General features: G+C 44.4%; 1 protein-coding gene across 1 annotated transcript; it reads left to right on the top strand.

The window, feature by feature from the left end:
* The first annotated feature begins 710 nt into the window (after positions 1 to 710).
* Positions 711 to 13,693, top strand: phf12b (PHD finger protein 12b). The gene is made up of 15 exons (XM_034097838.2): positions 711 to 1,515; positions 1,807 to 1,988; positions 3,462 to 3,534; positions 3,785 to 4,241; positions 4,569 to 4,689; positions 4,783 to 4,915; positions 5,034 to 5,198; positions 6,033 to 6,176; positions 8,066 to 8,759; positions 10,295 to 10,369; positions 10,505 to 10,663; positions 10,785 to 10,880; positions 11,350 to 11,432; positions 11,538 to 11,676; positions 12,508 to 13,693. Exons 1-15 carry the CDS (start codon positions 1,450 to 1,452, stop codon positions 12,948 to 12,950), a joined length of 3,030 nt encoding a protein of 1,009 aa, XP_033953729.1. The 5' UTR covers positions 711 to 1,449; the 3' UTR covers positions 12,951 to 13,693.
* The last annotated feature ends 10,337 nt before the right edge of the window (positions 13,694 to 24,030 follow it).

Here is a 24,030-nt window from a genome sequence, read left to right as displayed (position 1 = left end):
CATAGATGGAGAGACTGACATTTGTGTTAAGAATAAGAAACAACGTTTATATTGGAAGATGGTTCAAATATATCTCAAAATGAATATGATTGTGAAAATACCCTGCTCAATTTTTATGTTTGTTGTGTTGCTTGCTGTTTTTTTCTGAAAAAAGTGAATAAAATCTTATTGAAAAAATAACACATGAACACATTCTAAGTAAATAAAACTAGCATGAAAAGAAAACACAACTATGCATGTGCAACACAAGAGTATTCATGTTAAACACATATGTGTCAGAATGGAAACCGCTAGTTTTAATAGAACAATAGCATGTAAAACACTAATACGAATGCAACACAGTATGAGTGCTAACAGTAGCAGGACAAGCAGTAGGCCTACTAGGCTACTGTGACAAAAATGAGCAATTCCAATAAAACAGTGATGCTGTATAACTTCAGTACCAGTACTTTGGTTAATTTGCCAGCTAAAGGCGATAGTAGTACTAGTAGTAGTAGTTGTTGTAGAGCCAACAGTTTACATCCGTCTGTATTACTGATTTAGAAAAAGCTAATGGCGGATTTCGATGAAGAGTGAAGTCCGTAGCACTGTGGCTATCAAAACATGAAGCATTTTATGTAGGCCTAGCTCTCATAATCAGCAGTATAGTGAACTAAACAATCTCACGTAGCAAAGTAGCGTCTTATGGTAATGCTTGTACATTAGTTGCAGCCGGATACAGTGTGTACACAAAGTATTCGCTTCTTGTGTTTATTATATCCCCGCTATTATCTATATCCGCCCCAATGCGCATGCGCTCCTGGCGGTTCGCGGTTGCGCCAACTGGTAGAGGATGTTGCTAGCAGCCAGTATAGATGCTCAGCCTTTTTCACAACAATAACATCAACCAAATTTGCATCTCCACATACTCGATCTGAGGATTATACATTCCGAACGCTTTCGGAAACCGTGCATTGGACCTTGGCACGCCGGATTTCATTCTTTATTTTGTGGTTTCCATCTTCTATTGACAATGGAAGTGGAGGGGTTTGCAGATTTACAGGGCTCCCTTTCGCAGGAGCAGAAACAAAAATCATGGCTGGCCAGCTAGGCCGCAGATGGATTTGGTAGCTAACAGCAACGATCTATTTGTATAAAATACTGTGAGCAGGTTTGGCGCCGCTCATAACATTTTGTGCTAAGACTCTAGTATTTCAATTACACGATTATCGTGAACTTTGTTGTCTTCTTTGGGCCACAACGCAAGCTAGTGAGACCGCTAGCTTCACAACCTTGACTGGTTACCGTCTTGCCTTCGTAGTTAGCTCCCTTAGCAAGCTAACGATAGCAAGCATCGTTTGGCTAGCGATCCTCTGAAAAGACGTTTACTGCGGGATTTAGTCTCATTGTTGTGTGCTCGGTAGGCCTTTTTATCGCAAATATATTTTTGCAACGTCTGCACCTGGATGAATGTGGGACAAAATGGAGACCCCGACGATTGTATACGATTTGGATACCTCTGGGGGCTTAATGGAGGTGAGGTTTCTATGCTCAAAGGCCTAATAGAGATACATATTCCTTTATTTCTAATGCTTTCAGGTATTTTCTTTCATGTTAACTATCATTATCACCATAGCCTGCTGTCAAGCATTTCTTCGTTCAGCTAACTCAATAGCTGGGGTTGATAATGGAGGCCACTAGTTAACGTTACCGCTCTCCCCAAGCTTAGCATGCTATCGCCCAAAGCTGCATATTTTGACACTCTTTAGACAAGCATTTGGTCTTGAAGCCGTGATTTTATACTAAAGAGTTGAACAACTTTTACAGCAAATCCAAACACTGCTAGCGCCCCCGAAGTCCGAGGAGGTAGAGAAGAGGAGTCGGAAGTTGGTGAGAGACGTCAGGAGGAGCGGCAGGGCTACCAACCACGACACCTGCGACAGCTGCCGAGAAGGGGGCGACTTGCTGTGCTGTGACCACTGCCCTGCAGCCTTCCACCTCCAGTGCTGGTAGGTTACAGTTAATTATGAAAAGGAAGGCAAAGGGACACGTAATGCATGTGCATTAGTGTATAACAGTGAAGGCATTGCAACTGTGTAGCTGCGTTAGCTGCATGAACAACTTAGATGCCGAAGCTAACTTCAGCGGGCGGTGCTTCCTTAATGAAGTTAGCTGTTGTTAGTGCTTCCGAATCATGACTGTGATACTCTTCACTTGTGATTGAATATCTGGCCTTGAAGAGATTTTACCTGGCGTTATTGTTCTGCACATATCCACTGTTGTTTCATGATAGTCCCCCCATATTCTCACTGTACACTCCCATTCAACTGAACCTGAGGAAGGCGGTAGCGAGCTGTATGTAGCCCTTTGTAAGTGCAATTGTATTCACTGTTTCTACGAGAATTGATCTGTAAACTAAATGCAGCAGCATTTTGAAGTACATTTGAAAGTCTCTTAAGGTTACAACATGCCGAATACCTAAAAATAACAACATGTACCGTTAGATATGGTGTGTCCGTTCTAAGATGTGGTGGAGCGTTTAGTCGCAGCCTATATCGAAAGCATCATTTTTGTCGTGATTGTCAATGAGAAGACGTGTTCAAAGAAAGGAGTGTGTTGTGAAAGTGGCCAGAATAAGCTGGCAGTCGGTGCTCCCCTCCTGTCGTGGCTGCAACCAGTGGAGCCGCTGCTGCTAAAAATGGAGTCGAAGCGGCTTCTGTTTACAATATGGCGACCTCCCTGCTCTTTTTCTCGATTCCACCGCCATCTTACAAACCTTTTTATAATTCAGCATTGAGAGAAAAGGGTTTATAAAAACACAGATGGAATTTAAGCCATTTTCTGAGATGGTGTTAGCTTCAATGCAGTGTTGTTGTGGACATGTAACAAAGTCCATGGTAGCATTTAACCGTTCGGCTGTGCTTCGCTCCCCGTTAAACATCTGCTTGCATGATTATTTTAACTCTGGTATTTGGAAGAGTTGAGTTCAGACTGCCACTTCGAAACGACGAAACTGCAACGTTTTATCCATATATGGTCAGGTCTGTGAATGGGAAGTAGTAGTTGTCCCATACCCCTGCACATTGCTTGTATTGTGTTATCGTTAGATTTGTATTGCACAAGGTAACTTGATACATTTTCCTTCGATTGGGACCTTCTAGGCTGTAGATTATAGTATTGGCCTCGGATTACTCCTTGTTATTAATCAATCAGCACAGTGCCCTCCTTCACATATCATTGTTCTTGTAACATTTGGCACTTTTACCATGACAGCATTTTTTAAATCCTTTGTCGGTCTAGGCATGACACTGACAAGAAAGATGTTTCTGGCTTTGTGGTTTTAGCGGTTCAGAGATGGAGTGTGCATTCCTATCAGGTCACTGAACATAATTGTGACTATCATGTCTGCGTACATAGATGTTAATTAATTTGCCTGCATTCATTATGATCCTTAATTATCATGTGTTATCTACTTACCACAGCAACCCACCTCTAAGTGAAGAAATGCTTCCCCCAGGAGAATGGATGTGTCACCGCTGCAATGTTCGGAAAAAGGTGAGTGGCAGGTTTTTTCTATAGAGAGTTTCAGGAATGTGTCCTAAACCTGAACATGAGTTGGCATTTTAGCACTTCTGGGTTTCCTTGTCTTAAAGTTAATGTTACAATGGCATCAAAAACAGAACATCACTGCAACACTATATTACACACCCAATCCTCCTCCAGTGTTACTGACAAATTGTGAAGAAAGTATATGTTTTAGTCTGGGTAGACTGATAAATCTGTCATTTGTTCTGTGTTTTTGCAGAAGCGAGAGCAGAAGTCGGAACAGACCAATGGCCTACCGGAGAAGTCCTCATCGAAGCGCTCTCTGTCCCCGGCCGTGGAGCTGGAGCTCAACGCCGGCCCACTGCGGCTCGATGGCCTGCCCCCGGGGGCTGGGGCGGCGGGGCCCGGTCTACGAGTGGCCCAGGTACGCCTCTTGGAGCGCAGGACCAGCAGCAGGCCAAGCAGTCGACCGGGAACGCCCACCTCAAACACTTCGTCCACCCCGACCCCGTCGGAGGAGCAGAACGACGGGGAGGAGGAGGCAGGAGAGCCTGAGGATGAAGTTCAGGGCTCAGAGCACGAGGGTGCTACGCTATCGACTCCAACTCCACGCCTCCTCAAGAGGCCCTTTCAGCTGCTAATAGCAGCAGCCATGGAGAGAAACCCTACACAGTTCCAGCTACCCAGCGAGCTCACCTGCACCACTGCACTGCCAGGTCAGTCAGCCATGTCCTAAACTGTGGAATTATACTGTTTTTATTTCACCAATATTCAAATGTTGAGGCTAGGAGAAAGAAATTGAAGGCATAACATTTGGAATTGAATTGGAATTAGTTCAGCACATTTTTGTATTTTATTTTCATTGGAATGGATGGAAAGCCCATGGTTGAACAAGGCTGTACATCTATTTGTGAATGAGGCAAGTTATTGAAAGTATATTTATAAAAAAAGAAAAAAAAGTATTGCCCTTTTTTAGATTGATGATACATGAAATACATATCTGGGTTGTTTCTTTAATGATCTTACTTGATTTGGATTTCTAGGCAGCAGTAAACGGAGAAGAAAAGAGGAGCTTCTAGGGAAGCCATTCAGGAGGCCGCAGCATGAACTGGATCCCAATGGTCTGGTCCCTTTACCAGTGAAAGTCTGCTTTTCATGCAACAGGTTTGTACCACATTTCAGTTTCCTACAACGATACGCACACAGACATGAGATATTTAATATCAGTGTCTTATGTTCTTGTATTTCCTTTCACAGGAGTTGCAGGATAGCTCCACTGATCCAGTGTGACTACTGTCCTCTTCTGTTCCACATGGACTGTCTGGATCCTCCACTCACAGCTTTACCTGCTGGGAAATGGATGTGTCCAAACCATGTTGAGCACTTAGCGGTAAGGAGGCACAGTCTATGCTCAGAGCATAACCAACTCTGTTTCTTGCCACGTTGTTTTTTGTGTGTGTGTCAGCCAAGATGGTGCAACAACATGACATCATTTTTTTCTATTTCAGCTGAATCAGAGGAACCTGAGTCTCTCCAGTCGCTGTCAGCTCTTTGACCATTTCCAGGACAGGATGTCGCAGCACGCCGTCAAGTTGGACTTCTTGCGTAGAGTCCATCGACAGAACGCTCCCAACCGGCGCACAACCCACCAGCACAACAAGAAGACCTTCAAGGTATTGTAAGGCTGTAAACCAGGGCTAAACATAAGGAAATATCTAATTGTGATTAATTTTGACTGATAATTCAATTATTAATCACAAATTATAATATTTGCATGGACCTTTTTATGTATACATCTTTCTTTTCTTTCTTTTTTTAAACGTGTGGCCAGTTATGCCTTAATAAGAAAAATAAATCTGAAAGGGGAAGATAGAGTGGGGGTGACAGGTGTAAAATGTGTAAAGGGACCACCAGATTCAGACCTGTGGTCGTCACAGCAGAAACGGCAGGCCTTGACATTTAGTTTTGTTGGTGTTATTTTCTCTGTCAGGAACTGTACCAAACCAATAGATTTTTCATAAGTCAGTAGAATACAATTTGTCGTCGTAATTGTACCACAGCTCTAAGTTCAGAATAGTATTTTGACACATTTTGCTTTAAATGAACAATACAGCTCTTGTGATTTACTCCCAACATCTCTATATATATATACAAATATAAATATATATATTTTTTTAAATATATATTTCAACTGATAGTCCATATCGCGCTATTGATAACATTCTGTTTTAATAGTCAGCCCGCCTCTTTAGAGTTTCTCTAGGTGTGCTTGTTAAATTCCAAATAGTTTCTTTGTGGTCACTTCTTAATTGCCAAGCCAAAAGATGAATGGAATAACTGATAATTCGGCAAAGATTAGCTCAGATGTTAATCTACCTCAGCAGGGAACACAACAACAGTCATATTTTGAGATATTCATCAACATTGTTTTTTATTTATTCATGTCTGGGCCAACAGTGCCGTAATGGAGATAACTGATGATTCTGACGATCACTGTTTGCGTTTAGGTGCCAGATGCCATCAAGTCCCAGTACCAGAACCCACCCCCCATGCTGCTTCCTGCAGGTGTGCGTCAGTTGGAGCTGGTCTGTAGCGGTGTGCCAGCCCATCCCAGCTCAAAGCACCTGACCTCAGAGGCTGACCAACAGGAGGTAAGCAGACAACAAAACAATAAGTCACCTTGAATCAGTCACCTGAAACAACAGCTTGTATGTTGTATTCATTTGTAAGAAAAATATTTTTTATCATATTTTTGTGACCTGGTGAATCACAGAGTCTGGCCTGGTCCTTTTTAAGAGATCGTCACTGCTTTTAGAGATCTGCAGGAATGAGTCCTGAAACTTGAAATGAGTTAACCGTTTACCTCTTTCTGGTTCCCTTGTCTCTAAATCAACCGTTTTTGAACACGTTTTTAGTTTAGATGTCTGGAAAAAGGTCTGTGCTTAACACAAGCTTGTGAGATTTTAAGATTTTGTTCTACAACATCAGTAAATACCCCACACGTTTCTGAAGCTTCAATGTGGCATTGAAAATGCGTTGGCTAACAAGTAGCTAAATGGTTGAGGTGAAGTCATGCTACAGGGCTCGACATTATAAATGGCCCGCTGGCCCGGAAGCACTATTTAGACACCCCGGGCCAGCTTAACGCACTTTCCACTGGCCCGCTCGGGCCACTAAAAATATTGCTTTAAAAAAAGTAATTGTCCTGTGGTATTGGTATTTTGACTAGCAATTTAGTTAAATTGTTACGTTTGTCAACGCTACAACATAGCGTTCCCTGAGTCGGTTGTCGTTGTTGGTGGAAAAGCAAACGGCTGTTTGCTGCGGAGCGCAGCGCGAGCAGGCTCCCGTGAGCGGGAGTGCGCTCCTTCACTACAGACTATCGCGCCACCTAACCATTCGCCAAAATGTTTTTAATGCCAGCGGTAACCGGCCAAGCGCCGTGCAAAGAACTATCTTCAAATAAAAGAAAGTCACCGGAGGAGTTAAAGGAGAGTGACAGGGAGCATGAGAAGAAGAGGGAGAGAACGTTTCAGCTTGATCGATGGAGTTGGCTTCTATAGAGTGGTGCAGTGACGCGTCCTAAAACCCTTTTATATAATCTATCGATTAGATTTATGATTAGAAAATTATAAAAGGGTAGACATGTGGAGATTATCCGGCTGAACAAAACGTGCATTTATCAAACAGGTTTGTTTTCCACAGACCTTATTTCCAGCTATTTTCCAAAACCCTGTGGAGAAATCCCACTGCTTTTTGTGGAGGGAACCAGCAGCTTACTTCCTGGTTTCAGGACGCGTCACTGCACCTCTCAATATGATGCCAGTATAAACAAGGTCTTCTGTCGGCTCTGTACATCAATGCCGACCTATGCTGACAAGTAAGTGAAGAGTAGACAATATAAAGGTATTGGCTTTAGGGAAATGTCCCAGCAGTTTAGGATAATGAAGGTTCTAATCTATAGCCATTATATGTCTAACTCCTAATGACAGGAAGGCAGAAAGTGCATTATACAAATAATAATACTCATAATAATAGCAGACATTTTTTAACAATGACCACAATATCATTATTTTAATAAACCAAATATGAACAATTGAGGAAAATGAGGAAGAACTGATGATTCAAATGTTGTAGTAATGTAGTGCATAAATTACTATTGCAACAAATGTGTTAATTTTCTTCATTATTAGTCGATTTTATTTTGGTGGGCGAATGCTCCGGGCCAGTGGTTACAATGGTGATAATACAATTCCATCGGCCCGGAGGGCCAGTGGCTTTTTACCCTTAATGTCTAACCCTGTGCTACAATGATGTAGCTTTTATAGCATTCATGTTGGCTCTTTCCAACAAGGGAATTACAAAGTTGACTTTTTTTTTTAATGGTGATTGCTTGTCTTACCAACACACACTTTGACACTCATCAGAAGAAGGATGGTAAACCAGATGCATCATACTAGCTTAAACATGATATTGTTGTTGGGACAGGATTGATGTTTGCTTCTTGTGTTGTAACACATGGTTTTCTGCTGTTGAACAGTGGCTTCAGGATGTCATCGCCCTCCAGTGCAGCATCATGCGACACCTCTCTATAAAGCAGAAGACTCTGTCCGCGGCCCCCACCCTGTCATCAGCAACACCGTCAGCAGAGCGGGTGTCTGAGCAAAAGGCCCCATCACGTGTTACACCAGAGGAAACCAAAACCCATGGAAGGACTCCACCACCAGCCCCCTGCTCTAAACCCTGCGGTACATCGAATGACCCCCAGGGGGCCTCTCTGTCAGAGGTCTGTAAATGTGGCATGAAACCATGTCAGAACTGTAGGAAAGCCAACGGGCCTCTAGAAGAGCCTCCCAAAGCTAACGGACCTTTAGACTGTACCAGCAGCTCAGACTCCTGCAGGCAGGCTGAGCTGCAGCATAGACTGAAGCCCGGCGCAACCCCCCCAGACCCGGCCCCTTCCCTTGGGCTGGTGAACCACATAGGAGCTGAAACGGTTAAACAGGAGCCCGAGGGCACTACGGAGGCCTGCGCTCAGAAAACAGCCCCCACCGCCCTGACGATATGGCCCCACGGGGTCCAGCAGAACCACAGGAGCCAGGCGGAGCAGCAGCGTGGGGAGGGTACGAAGAGCGACCAGAAACCCACCTACTCCATCACCAGCAAAGACGCTCCACCTAAAGGCAGCCAGGAGCATGAGCCAACCAAGCTGGGGTTTACATCGCCCTCTCCAGGTACAGTAGGCTTCTGCTGATTGGGCCCCACACTGCATTTGAGCTTCAATAGCAGTCATAACAATAAACGACATTAAACAGTTTAGTAGCCCTAACTATTTACCACAACTAAGAGGTTCATTGATTTCACTATAGTCTGCAAAATATAAAACTGAAACAACAGTTACCTCTTAAGATTTGATAATTACTACTCAGTGTTTGCCCTACCATTGTCTTGGCGCACTTTTTTAAATTAAAAATAAAATTATATATATATATATATATATATATATATATATAGATAGATTACTTCAGTTGCAATTTGGTGCTATATATATATATATATATATATATATATATATATATATATATATATAGCACCAAATTGCAACTGAAGTAATCTATCTCCAGTCACTTTTCACATTGAACATGTGGTCTTTTATTAACTAAACTAAACGCTTTCATTTGAAGTTGTGAGTTTAGTGTTTTTGACCCTAAGAAACCCTGATGCATTAATCAATAACGATAATCCACAGATCCTCTCTCTGCTCCAGAGGATTCAAAAAGATGTATCCCAGCTTCTTGGTGTTCAGACATGTCTGTATCAGGGTTTCCGCTAGGATTTTGTCTTGCCGGTCAAATTTCCGGAAATAATTTATTTTACCGGACAAATTTGAAACTTACTTACATGTTTCAATAATAATAATAATTGTGTAGCAGAGTTTCCGTTGGCAGGTCATTACCGGACTATGACCGGATATGCTGATGTTTAATACTCAGTTAATGGGGCTTCAGGTGCAGAGCTGCGTGTCTCAGCTGATCTGATCTCTCTCTCGCGTCCGGTTACACTTCTCTCTCGTTTCTGTCCATATCGATCAGGTCCAGCTCTCCTGATCGGCCTTTATAGAAAGCACCGATCAAACTATTAAGAGTGAATATCGGCCGATAATGACCGGCGGCCAATCGATCGGAGAATCCCTAATTATTATCAGACATTTTGACCGGCAGGTTTTGAATTTACCGGTTTCTTAATAAATGTTAACAGCTAAAAACCGGTAATTACCGGCTAACGGAAACCCTGATCTGTATTCAATGTACACTCACCACTTTTTCCTTGCAACATTATCGCAGCATGTTCCATAGCCTAACAGCTCCCTCTTCTGGTCACTGGCAGCAATTACACAGTGTGAGGCAGCCAAACCCTTTGAAACTGTGCAATCAGCATTAATATCATAATAATACTAAAACACCACCATCTACCTTGCAATATATATTCATGTTGAAGTACATTGTTAACACTAAAGATTATTATGTTTATGCAAATATTTCTTAATTTATCATACTTTCTATTGCCCATTATTACCTCAACTACTTTTATTTACATATTTAGAATTTTAGAATTTAACTTATATATTTTCCATAATGGAGTAACTTTCCCGACATTCCACTGGGATAAATAAAGAGTTCTGACCCTACAGTTCCCATGCAGCCAGAAGTCCATGAGCAATGCTCCAGATCAGGGTGTGTTTGACCCTGACACTGTTTCTCTTCTGCAGACATAAAGGCTGCTGCTGGGCTGATGGGCTCACTACTGTCCAGCTGCATGAAAGATGGAAAGGATGACGAAAGAGGTAAGTGCTCACTCGCAGATTTCACTCTCATGAAAATAAATGACAGTACATTGTGGTACTGTGTAAATGTCATGTCATGATGAGGCAGTAGAAGTACCCTCTAATGATCGTGTGTGTGTGTGTGTGTGTGTGTAGGGATTGAGCTGGACAAACTGGACGCAGAGATGATCAAGCTCCTGGCCTGGCAGAGGATCCAGCAGCTCTTCCCCCCCAAAGTTCCCAGCACTCTGCCCCCCCCAGCCATCACGGCTGCCCCCAAAACCCCACCCCCGCCCCCACCCCCCTGCCCCGAAGGTAAACCGCTAACCTCTGACAATGAAATATAATGTGTTTTTCAAATCTCACTGCTTGTTAATAAGAGTGTAAGGGTCTAAAGGACTTTTTTTCAAAGTATTTGTGAACTTCGTCCTATCAGGCCAGAAGAAGGTGCAGGCCAGAGCGGTGTTCTACCCCCTCACAGGAAAAGGAGGAGCTGTCAACATGTGCTATAGGACGTTATACATAGGATCAGGTAAGACGATAATCAGTTTTTGTTTGTACTGCATCAGATCACAACACAAGTTCTCGGGATCCTTTTTATTTAGAGCAGGAACTTTGATACCAACGGTACGTGTCTCTAGCACAACACACTGGAAACAGGCCTCCGATCCTTGCTTCTTTTTTACTTTTGTTGCTGAATATTCCCAATTTCCACATGTTTTATCAAGTAAAGTTAAAAGCTGTTTGTATTTTGATCAGGGGTTCCCAGCTTTTTGCTTTGTGTGCTTGTGAAACCTTTCTGAGTAAAGGAGTACTTGTTACAGCTTGCACATTTATGTGTCTGAGTCACCAGCCGTTCAGCCCAAGGGTGACATGGCAGCGTTTGAAGAGAATGGAAGAGGTTCAACAAAGACTACGGGAAAATTAGACAACAATTTAATTAATATGAAATAGACAAACTTGCAGAATGTATTTGGTAACCTCCCGGATGTCTTTTTAAGGTGCTGACATGGATGTGTGCCTTGCCAACTACGGGCATTGCAACTACATATCGGGGAAGCACGCTTGTATTTTCTATGACGAGGTAAGTAAACTGTTGAACAGTTACATTGTAGATGTGCATTGATATACTGGACCATAATTCACCATCCCTACTTAACACGGTACAAATGGTTTGTTTCTTTTTTAGAATACCAAGCACTACGAGCTGCTCAACTACAGCGAGCACGGCACCACGGTGGACAACGTCCTCTACTCCTGTGACTTCTCTGAGAAGGCCTCGCCGTCTCCACCCAGCGGCCTGGTGGCTAAAGTGCAAGGCATCATACGTACGTAGAACACTTTCTAACACTCTCAGATTGTGAAAGCTCTCCCAGTTGTTTATAATATAGAATGTATATTTTGGCGAGGCACCAGGGATAGAATCGAAACAATAAGTCAAACTAACAGTGTTGATCATGCCAACGTTATTATTTGGTCGGTAGCTGTTCTTAGCATTATCATCTGGATGCTACATTTAAATCCAAACCAAAAGGGAGAGTATAGTGGTGTAGTGATGTCATTTTGTAGGCCCCGTAAGTCAGCACTGAAAGGGCTCCCTTGAGTAAAAGTAATGGGTTTTAGCATTGAATTTGTGAGATTGCAGAAAATAAGTTCTCCAATTGCCATCAGTAAATAGCTGACGTAATGCTATAAATGAAATACAGCCACACGATTTCACCTCAACACCACAAAGCTAAAGGCGCTAATGTTCCAGAGTGAGGCGATGAGTAATCTAAATGAGTCACTTGTTAGCTGCAGTTATTAACAGGGGTATTTGCTGACATTTTTTATTTTGTGAAAACAAAACGGGTACATCTTGTTTTAATCACAGACCTTATTTTGGGAATTCAACAAAAAAGTCATTCCAAAAAGCTACTGACTTTCAGACAAGCTTCAGACAGCCAAAATTCTCATCTGTGGGTTTTAGGACCACTTCCTGCACCGATTTATTTAGGTTTTTAAAAAAAAATACAGAAAGATGGGGAATTTAAGTGAGCCCAGCCAGCGGAGGAAGGAAGGAAATGTTGTTGTTGTTCCATGGATGTTGTTGTTGTTCCATGGATAACTGCAGTATAGTGTGAACACGTTTCCAAACGTCTCCTTGTGTTCTGCTGCAGGTCGCAGTAAGAAGCGCGAGGATGACGAGGGTCCCAGCTCCGTGGTGGGGTTGTTCCCGGCCGGAGGAGTGATGAGCAGCCAGCCTCAGGGCGGGGGCGAGCTGTCGTGCAGCTGCAAGGCAAGCAGCTCCAGCCTGATAGGAGGCAGCGGGGCGGGGTGGGAGGGCACGGCGCTGCTGCACCACGGCAGCTACATCAAGCTGGGCTGCCTCCAGTTCCTCTTCAGCATCACAGAGTTCGCCAGCAAGCAGCCCAAAGAGGAGCAGACCCCCCCTGTAGCCAGCTTCACCAGCAGCAGCAGTACCATAACCCCCACCACAACCTTCACACCCCCCCCACCCAACACTGCCACAGTGAGCAGCCCGTCCAGCCAGGATGAGACCGACACTGAGACTGCCCCCCCCCACCAAGTGCCCACACTGCACCCCAACTCTATTCCATAACCTGCACAGGAAGTCCCGCCCTCCCTCCTTCCCTCCCTCCTTTTTGTTTTGCACCTGCCGAGTCACAATGAAGGGAAAGCTGCACAGCTGGTTGGTCAACAGGGAAAAGTTTATTTTTTCATTTTTAATGGTTTATATCTTTGCATGACTTGAAGTATTATTGACAATCTCTTCCTTTTTTTGAATGACTGACCAGTAACCCTCTGTTCACTTCAGACCGTTAGGACTTCGAGCTTTATTTACGCTCAATCTTTCTTTTGCCAGTATATTGGTCATGTATGGTGTAACATTATTTTGTCAGTCAGCCTATTTAGTACAAAACCTTTTTTTGTAGTATTGAATTCCATACATTCTGATTTATTTTGCTGCTTTTGCACCATAGGTAGCTATATATGTATGAAAACATACATGCTTATACACTATAATATGTATATATAATGTAAATATATATATATAGTTCAATGCCTCAATTGGAGAAACGTTGGATTTCTTGTACATTTACCATTTTTTGGTTTTTATCTGTACAGTTCATGGAATTTGTGATACTGTGTAGAGTACCAGAAGTTTTGTGATGAAGCTCGTTCTTAGTCTGTACTTTCCGCTGTAATTCATCTGTAAATACTGTATCGTTTTAGCACTCATTTTAACATCTTGTGCAGCTCTGTATATAAGCACTCTTTGTCTGTTCTTGCTTGTCTGTTCAAACGTGTAAATACAGAAAGATTTTCTAAGAACAATCTCAACGGATTTGTGTTCGCTGTACATTTTTTGCTTTTCAACACCTTAACTTCAGCATCAGGGGCGCAGGTGAAACACACATGGAGACGTCGGGTATCAGATCTCTGGAACTTTTGTATTTCTCTGATCAGGTGTTACGTATTGTTGTAGGCTGACCCTGAAGATAGGATTGTCACAAATGAATTTTCCATTGGATTTTGGAATCCTGTAAAAGATGGATCTGTGACAAACATGTTTATGATATCTACTACACTTTAGGTTCAGCGGGATAATCCTTCGTATTAACACCACTTTTGTTATCCAGGAATAAATAATAATAATACGTTTATTTATTAAATATCTAACGTAATGCTATAAACAAACTATACACGTTTGCATGATCACATGTGAACAATGCTAAGCTAAAGGCTGCTAATGTTTGCCTTGATGTTTATCTACTCACATTCAGACACTAGTTAGCAACTGCCATTATAAAGACAAGTAAAAGCCTCAGATGCTCACCAGTGGAGTGTTAACTGACACATTTCATGTTGTAGAACAACATTTAAAAAATATTGTAAGCTTGTGTTAACCACACATTAGTTCAGGCATCGAACCAAAAACAGAAGACATTTTTTTTTAGACAAGTGAACGGGAAGTTCTAATATGCCAACTCATTTCTGGGTTGAGGTTTGGTTCCTGAATAATTATATTAATACTTCATTATATAAGCCAAAAACAAACAAACCGTAAAGAAGCCTGAGGCATGTCAAACAGTGTGACATGGCTGTTAATCATGGGCATGCAGAGGAAGAATCCCCACATATTTGGGAAAAAATATCTGATAGGATTTTGGAATCAACCAACAAGCAATTAGACCTTCTAGAACTAAACAATAGGCCCGTTCATACCAAGTTCTTTTCCCACAATGGTTCTGATGAACTAAAGCAGATCGCATTCACACCGAAATGAGTTCCTGGGGGAGGATTAGGCAAATGAAGCCGCTGACGTCACTTCTTCTTCTTCTGCTTCGGGACGGGTTTACTGGCAGGCCACAAACAACTTCACGGCGAGTACAGTAGGTGGCGCGGTATGCACCTTAAAGTTGCAATCCGCCAAAAAACCGAGAGAAGAAGAAGAAGAACCTCCCGCGCCCCGAGTAGGGAGGGGCGGCCCTGGTCGTATGCACAGTATAGGCTCAGCAGTTAACACACCTTTATTATCCTCCTGAGAGCAACTACATCCGTCTGCCATGAACCCTACAGAAACTATAGGTTACTTACGTAACCCCAGTCTCAGAGCAACATGAAGTGAGATGTCTCACTATGGGATGCGCCTCAACGCGTATGCAAACAGAAGCATCAATCTCATTACGCCAATCCTGATTGGCTGGTGATCTTGACGTCAACGACAGGGAATCCACCCACCCTTTAAGTAGCTTGCGCTACGACGCAGCGTCATTCAAAATAAGCACCTCTTCTGGCTTCGCCTTAGCAAGAAGGGCCGTCTGGTGAGACATCTCACTTCATGTTACTCTGAAACTGGGGTTACATAAGTAACCTATAGTTCTCATTCATAACACTCCGTTTGATGTCTCACTATGGGATATTGAAACTCCCGTATTGCCAGACATGCTTTATCTCGAAAATCACCAAAACAACCAGAACTTAACAGGTAGAACTCTGTCTCAACACGGGGCCCAGCACTGCGCGGGCCACACTTGGAGCAGAGACATCTAGCCTGTAAAAGCGGACAAAAGTGAGCGGCGAGGACCAGCTCGCTGCTGCACAAATGTCTTGGATGGAAACACCCTTGAACAAAGCCCAGGATGTAGCCAGTCCACGAGTAGAATGAGCACGCAGGCCCGTTGGTGCCTGCAAACCCTGACTTGTATAAGCCAGAGCAATAGCTTCCACAATCCAGTGGGAGAGCTGTTGCCTGGTAACGGGCTTGCCCTTCTGAGGGTTATAGCCCAGGATATAAAGAGTTGGTCATTACAACGAAACTCTTTTGACCTGTCCATATAGATCCGTAAAGCAAGAACTGGACACAGCAAATTCGGCCGCTGTTCCTCAGAGGAACACAGCGGCGGAGGAAATGCCACAATGTCAATGGGGGTACATGAGCCAACCACCTTATGTATAAAGGCAGGGTTGGGCTTCAGCAACACTCTCGTTTGCCCCGGGGCAAACTGAGTGCATGAAGGATGTACAGAGAGCGCATGAATGTCACTGACTCACTTGGCAGATGCCAGAGCCAGTAACAGCACTGTCTTCAGTGACAGGTGTTTCATGTCAGCTTCTTCCAGGGGTTCAAATGGAGGTTGAGTGAGCCCATCTAAAACCACTGCCAGGTCCCATAAGGGCACCAGTGACCTGGAAACGGGGAGGAGCCTGCGAGCCCCTTTCATAAAACGGCAGACCAAAGGATGTTGGCTAGCCGTCTTTCCCTCAAAGCCCACATGCAGTGTGCGAACTATACCACGGTCTCCGGGGGAGCCGGGATTTTTGTTTTTTTTGCGGTGGGGGGGGGGGGGGGGTAAATGCTGATCCGTGCATTAATAGCAACAGCACAGACATAGGCCTATTATAAAGAGAACATCTGTTGCACATGGGGTGGTGCCACAGGTCTACATTTACATGAAACGTCCCGATGGATCATGTTCATGTCAACAGATTTCCAGAGCATGTATGGGCTACGCAAACTTCAATCAACTTGATAATAAATAATCCACGAACCACCAATGTAACGTTTGACTGTTTAATTAAATCAATTTAAAATGACTCAAAGACAGGCTACATTGTTTCACATGGGCTATAGCCTATTATGGCTGTAGCCTACACAGAGCCGAACACACGCGATAAGAGCAGCCAGCGGCACCAACCATGAACAATATTAATATTAATTAAAACTGCGGTCGCACTTGTGCACGCAGTGATGAGCGGGCCCTCGCGTCCGTGCGCCTGTCGGGGAGGGTTGCTGGTCCCCCCCCTCAGTCCTCCGAAATGAGCCGTTTGTCATCCCTCTAACTTGTTTACCTGACTTTGCGTTCCTTTGTTTCTGACCATGAAATCTTAGGCATGTGCGCCAGTTCTGTCGGTACCATTTTTCCTGCATCAACCAGGTAGCGATATGCCGACAGTGAAGAATAAACATATTTATAACTAGTTTAGCTAGTTCCAGAGGTAGATGGAATAGCTAAGTGTGTTTGGTCTAACTGTTAGTGTGTGTTTTGCTCAGCTCCGCAGTCCGTCACAGCAACAATTAAAATGTAAACCTAAGACGCAAAGAAGTGCAAGATAACAGATAAATATATAATATGTGAGGCGCCGGGCGGGTGTGGGGATACTCACAAGTCCCCGGTTAGGTGCTTCGTTGTTGGAGTTTACCCCAGTGGACGAGAGGGTCGCCTCCCTACGCCTGCGGGTTATGGGGGGGAAAACTCTGACTGTTGTGTGTGCTTATGCACCCAACAGCAGTTCAGAGTATTCGGCCTTCTTGGAGACCCTGGAAAGAGTCCTGTATGGGGCTCCTGAAGGGGACTCCTTAGTCTTGCTGGGAGACTTCAACGCACATGTGGGCAATGATGGAGACACTTGGCGGGGCGTGATTGGGAGGAACGGCCCCCCCTGATCTGAACCGGAGTGGTGGTTTGTTACTGGACTTCTGTGCTAGTCATGGATTGGCCATAACAAACACCATGTTCGAACATAAGGATGCTCATAAGTGTACGTGGTACCAGAGCACCCTAGGCAGAAGGTCCATGATCGATTTCGTTATCGTATCATCGGACCTGAGGCCGTATGTTTTGGACACTCGGGTAAAGAGAGGGGCGGAGTTGTCAACTGATCACCATCTGGTGGTGAGTTGGGTCGAGTGGCGGGGGAAGCCTCTGGATAGACCTGGTAAGCCCAAACGTGTAGTTCGGGTGAACTGGGAACGTCTGGAGGAGGCCAAGTTCAGGAGGCCTTCAACTCACACCTCCGGCGGAGCTTTTCGGGCATTCCTGTGGAGGTTGGGGACATTGAACCAGAGTGGTCGGTGTTCAAAGCCTCTATTGCCGAAGCCGCAGCGGGGAGCTGTGGTCTCAAGGTCCTAGGTGCCTCAAGGGGCGGTAACCCTCGAACCTCCTGGTGGACACCGGTGGTCAGGGAAGCCGTCCGACTGAAGAAGGAGGCCTTCAGGGATTTGTTATCCCGGGGGACTCCCGAGGCAGTTGCAAGGTACCGACAGGCCCGAAGGGCAGCAGCCTCATCCGTGGCCGAGGCAAAGCAGCGGGTGTGGGAGAAGTTCGGAGAAGACATGGAGAAGGACTTTCGGGCGGCACCAAAGTTGTTCTGGAAAACTGTCCGACACCTCAGGAGGGGGAAGCAGGGAACCATCCAAGCTGTGTACAGTAAGGATGGGACGTTGTTGACCTCAACTGATGGAGTGTTGGGGCGTTGGAAGGAACACTTTGAGGAACTCCTGAACCCGACAACTCCGCCCTCTATGTTAGAGGCAGAGCTGGAATATGACGGGGGATCAACGCCAATCTCCCGGGGGGAGGTCACTGGGGTCGTCAAACAACTCCACAGTGGCAAAGCCCCGGGGGTGGATGAGATCCGCCCGGAAATGCTGAAGGCTCTGGGTGTTGAGGGACTGTCATGGTTGACACGTCTCATCAACGTTGCGTGGAAGTCGGAAACAGTACCGAAGGAGTGGCAGACCGGGGTGGTGGTCCCCCTTTTCAAAAAGGGGGATCAGAGGGTGTGTGCCAATTACAGAGGCATCACACTACTCAGCCTCCCCGGGAAAGTTTACTCCAAGGTACTCGAAAGGAGGGTCAGGCCGATCGTCGAACCTCAGATTGAGGAGGAACAATGCGGATTCCGTCCTGGTCGTGGAACGACGGATCAGCTTTTTACTCTCGCAAGGATCCTGGAGGGGGCCTGGGAGTACGCTTATCCGGTCTACATGTGTTTTGTAGACTTGGAGAAGGCGTATGACCGGGTTCCCAGGGAGTTACTGTGGGAGGTGCTGCGGGAGTATGGGGTGAGGGGGTCTCTACTCAGGGCCATCCAATCTCTGTACTCCCAAAGCGAGAGCTGTGTCCGGGTCCTCGGCAGTAAGTCGGATCCATTTCCGGTGAGGGTTGGCCTCCGCCAGGGCTGCGCTTTGTCACCAATCCTGTTTGTAATATACATGGATCGGATTTCGAGGCGTAGTCGTGGGGGGGGGGGGTCTGCAGTTCGGTGGACTAAGGATTGCACCACTGCTTTTTGCAGATGATGTGGTTCTGATGGCTTCATCGGTCTGCGACCTTCAGCACTCACTGGATCGGTTCGCAACCGAGTGTGAAGCGGCTGGGATGAGGATCAGCACCTCCAAATCTGAGGCCATGGTTCTCAGCAGGAAACCGATGGACTGACCACTCCAAGTAGGGAATGAGTCCTTACCCCAAGTGAAGGAGTTCAAGTATCTCGGGGTCTTGTTCTCGAGTGAGGGATCAATGGAGCGTGAGATGGGCCGGAGAATCGGAGCAGCGGGAGCGGTACTGCAGTCGCTTTACCGCACCGTTGTGACGAAAAGGGAGCTGAGCCAGAAGGCAAAGCTCTCTGTCTACCGGGCCATTTTCGTTCCTACCCTCACCTACGGTCATGAAGGATGGGTCATGACCGAAAGAACGAGATCGCGGATACAAGCGGCCGAGATGGGTTTCCTCCGCCGGGTGGCTGGTGTCTCCCTTAGAGATAAGGTGAGAAGTTCGGTCATCAGGGGGGGACTCGGAGTTGAGCCGCTCCTCCTTCGCGTCGAAAGAAGCCAGTTGAGGTGGTTCGGGCACCTAGTTAGGATGCCACCTGGGCGCCTCCCTAGGGAGGTGTTCCAGGCACGTCCAGCTGGGAAGAGACCAAGGGGTAGACCTAGGACCAGGTGGAGGGATTATATCTCTTCGCTGGCCTGGGAGCGCCTTGGGATCCCCCAGTCAGAGCTGGTTGATGTCGCCAGGGAAAAGAAAGTTTGGGGCTCTCTGCTGGAACTGCTACCCCCGCGACCCGACCACGGATAAGCGGGAGAAGATGGATGGATGGATGGATGGACAACCACAATGTAGATTCAATAATATGAGAGAAGTTGTAGATTAAGTGTAGACAGTATTGCAAATAAAGACAATGCAATGTAATAAGTATATACAGTATATGCAAAATGACAAGTACTATATGGCACACAGATGTAATGTTTTAACTTTGCAAAAATGTGCTTAAAATGCATGAGAAACGCACATTTTTCAAAATGGCTGACTTTCTGGGGGGCGGGGCTAATAAAAGCCAATTTGAAATATGTGTGCAATCATAATAGCAATATGTATACAGCGTTTAATGAATATCGGAATAACTATATCCGAGTAGTTTGGAGTAATTTGCGACATGTAAATCGTCAAAAATGGTGTATTCGCTGTTGGCTTACGACCTCCACGAGTATTTTTTCAAAAAGGTGCTCCTCAATTAAGTATCATATTGGATAGGGGCTGAACGTGTCCTGCACTGGAATTTTTCCGATCATTCCCCGAGGAGGAGTTTGCAAGACCGTGCGTAAAATGGCTGAAAAACGCACATTTTTCAAAATGGCCAACTTCCTGGGGGGCGGGGCTAATGAAAGGCAATTTGAAATATGTGTGCAATCATAATAACAATATGTATACAGCGTTTCATGAATATCGGAATAACGTTATCCGAGTGGTTTAGAGTAATTTGCGACATGTAAATCGTCAAAAATGGTGTATTCGCTGTTAGCTTACGACCTCCACGAGTAATTTTTCAAAGATGTGCTCCTCAATTAAGTATCATATGGGATAGGGGCTAAACCTTTCCTGCATTGGAATTTTTCCGATCATTCCCCTAGGAGGAGTTCGCAAGAACGTGCGTAAAATGGCTGAAAAACGCACATTTTTCAAAATGGCCGACTTTCTGGGGGGCGGGGCTAATGGAATGTATCTACAAATATGTCCGCAATTCCATCAGTAATGTCTGTGCTAAAATTCGTGAAGTTCTGAGAGTTATATGTGACTACCACACAATAGGGGGCGCTAGTGAGCAGTATTTTTGAAAAATTACGTTTTTTTTTTACATTCTTGAAAAGGTCGTGGGCTGTGATGCGTGTCCCAAGTTTTGCGTACCGAAACACATTTAAGCACATCGTCATAAAAAAAAAAGTACAGGCCACGCCCACATGTGTCATTCGTTGTGACACTTTAAATATAAGTCCATACTCATCCCCAGAGTATGTCTACAAAAATATATATATATTTCGTCCATCATTTCACGAGTTATACATTTGTCATGTTTTTGGCGCCCCCTATAGTCCAAAATGGATATTACTTGTTGTGCTTATTCCCCAATACAGACTGAACCTTACCACCAAAATGTGTGTTTTTTTGGTACATTGTTGATGAATTATGAGAATTTCTATCTAGGACCCGCCTTTTTGCGAAAACGTTTAGAGTAATGACGGCCACATTTATCGACTGAACATGCTCATTCCCGACGATAATGTGTCTGACCCTCCGGCGATACTGTATACTGAGTTTGGTGTTGAAAAACCAAAATTTGAAATTTAAGTGAATATTTCACTGTTTTTAACATTATGGTAATTAAAAAAAAATGAAAGAGGTGGAGCTTTCGGGTTCCTGGACATAATATGTAGAATAGGTCCACCCGAATAAGTGGGCAAAATTTCAGGTCATTCGGAGTTACGGTGCCACTTTGTAAAGGTTTCGAAAAATGGAAATGTAGTAGTTTGGATGAATTTGTGACATGTAAATCGTCAAAAATGGTGTATTCGCTGTTAGCTTACGACCTCCACGAGTAATTTTTCAAAAATGTGCTCCTCAATTAAGTATCATATTGGATAGGGGCTGAACCTGTCCTGCATTGGAATTTTTCCGATCATTCCCCTAGGAGGAGTTTGCAAGAACGTGCGTAAAATGGCTGAAAAACGCACATATTTCAAAATGGCCGACTTTCTGGGGGGCGGGGCTAATGGAAGGCAATTTGAAATATGTGTGCAATCATAATAGCAATATGTATACAGCGTTTCGTGAATATCGGAATAACTATATCCGAGTAGTTTAGAGTAATTTGCGACATGTAAATCGTCAAAAATGGTGTATTCGCTGTTAGCTTACGACCTCCACGAGTAATTTTTCAAAAATGTGCTCCGCAATTAAGTATCATATGGGATAGGGGCTGAACCTGTCATGCATTGGAATTTTTCCGATCATTCCCCTAGGAGGAGTTCGCAAGAACGTGCGTAAAATGGCTGAAAAACGCACATATTTCAAAATGGCCGACTTTCTGGGGGGCGGAGCTAATGGAAGGCAATTTGAAATATGTGTGCAATCATAATAGCAATATGTATACAGCGTTTCGTGAATATCGGAATAACTATATCCGAGTAGTTTAGAGTAATTTGCGACATGTAAATCGTCAACAATGGTGTATTCGCTGTTAGCTTACGACCTCCACGAGTAATTTTTCAAAAATGTGCTCCTCAATTAAGTATCATATGGGATAGGGGCTAAACCTGTCCTGCATTGGAATTTTTCCGATCATTCCCCTAGGAGGAGTTCGCAAGAATGTGCGTAACATGGCTGAAAAACGCACATATTTCAAAATGGTCGACTTTTTGTGGGGCGGGGCTAATGTAATGTATTTACAAATATATCCGCAATTCCATGAGAAATGTCTGTGCCAAAATTCGTGAAGTTTTGAGAAACTATATGTGACTACCACACAATAGGGGGCGCTAGTGAGCAGTTTTTTTGAAAATGTACGTTTTTTTTTTACATTTTCGAAAAGGTCCTGGGCTCTGACGTGTGTCCCAAGTTTTGCGTCCGAAGCTCATTTTATGCTATCGCAATTTAAAAATAATGTATAGGCCACGCCCACATTCTGAATTTGTTGCGACACTTTGAATCTAAGCTCGTAGTTGCCCCGAGAGTATGTGTAAACAAAAAACAAAAAGATTAGTCCATCCGCTCTTGAGTTATAAATTGGTGGTGTTTTTGGCGCCCCCTATAGTCCAAAATGAAAATACTTTGGTGTGCCTAGTTCCCAAGACAGACTCAACGTTTCCACCAAATTCTGTGATGTTTGGATACATTGTTGATGAATTATGATCATTTCTTTCTAAGCCCCGCCTTTTTGCGAGGACGTTTTAATTCATGGCGGAAATATTTATCCTTTGAACATGCTCATCTCCTAGGGTAATGTGTATGACCCTCCGGCGAAATTTAAGTGAATATTTAAGTGAATATTTAAGTTTTTTTTAAATTATGCTAATTTAAAAAAAATTAAAGTAGGCGGAGCTAAGGATTCCAATTGGATTATTTGTAGAGCAGGTCCACCCGGATATGTTTGCAAAATGTCAGGTCATTCGGAGTTACGGTGCGAATGGAATTGAAATAGGTGGCGCTAGCGAGCAAGTTGGACAATTTGAACCCATTGACTCCAGAATAAGGTAGTTTTCACCAGTTCTGGCGTCCGTGCAAAATTATACAACTTTTTCAGCGTCCTAAAGGCCTCAAAAACAGGATACGCCAGCAGAAAAAAAATAATAAGAATTCCACGAATAACAATAGGTATCCTTGCACTTCGTGTTAGGACGCCGTTGGGTCCTAGCACATCGTGCTCGGGCCCTAATAATACAGCTATAGCACAACACAACCCTCTCACTGCCTGGAGAGACGCGACGCCACACACACAACGGCTCGTCTTCTTGTGTCTTCAGCCCCCAAATTAACGTTAGCTGTCAAGTTAGCACTAGCACTGACGTTAGCTCCCTCCTCTCTCGGTTCTGTTGTAGCAGCAGTCACAACGTATGTGCTACCACCAGCTACATTCGGTTGGTCTTCTTGATCAGGTTGTTTAGCCGTCTTTTTAAAGAAATTGCCCAAGGTACGTTGTTTTTTTCTTTTCGACAGCAGCAACAATGCCTGGTAAACATGCAGTCAGTGTGCGAACTATACCACGGTCTCCGGGGGAGCCGGGATTTTTTTTTGCGGGGGGGGTAAATGCTGATCCGTGCATTAATAGCAACAGCACAGACATAGGCCTATTATAAAGAGAAAATCTGTTGCACACGGGGTGGTGCCACAGGTCTACATGTACATGAAACGTCCCGATGGATCATGTAAATGTCAACAGATTTCCCGAGCATGTATGGGCTACGCAAACTTCAATCAACTTGATAATAAATAATCCACGGACCACCAATGTAACGTTTGACTGTTTAATTAATTAATTAAAAAACTTAAAATGACTCAAATGTGATCCACTCACTCCACTGTTGGCTGGTCCAGCCAGCCGGTGGCTACGGGACCACC

This window comes from Pseudochaenichthys georgianus, chromosome 13 (genome assembly GCF_902827115.2).
Source record: "Pseudochaenichthys georgianus chromosome 13, fPseGeo1.2, whole genome shotgun sequence".
Taxonomy (NCBI): domain Eukaryota; kingdom Metazoa; phylum Chordata; class Actinopteri; order Perciformes; family Channichthyidae; genus Pseudochaenichthys; species Pseudochaenichthys georgianus.
Note: the sequence above shows the minus strand (reverse complement) of the source record. Positions and strands in the feature narration are given on the sequence as shown.

What these genes read in the sequence shown, in the direction of transcription:
- phf12b (XM_034097838.2), top strand. Translation starts at nt 1,450, where the DNA reads ATGTGGGACAAAATGGAGACCCCGACGATTGTATACGATTTGGATACC. An exon ending in GCCTTCCACCTCCAGTGCTG is followed by an intron (nt 1,989 to 3,461) that starts GTAGGTTACAGT and finishes TACTTACCACAG; the next exon opens with CAACCCACCTCTAAGTGAAG. An exon ending in TGGAAAGGATGACGAAAGAG is followed by an intron (nt 10,370 to 10,504) that starts GTAAGTGCTCAC and finishes GTGTGTGTGTAG; the next exon opens with GGATTGAGCTGGACAAACTG.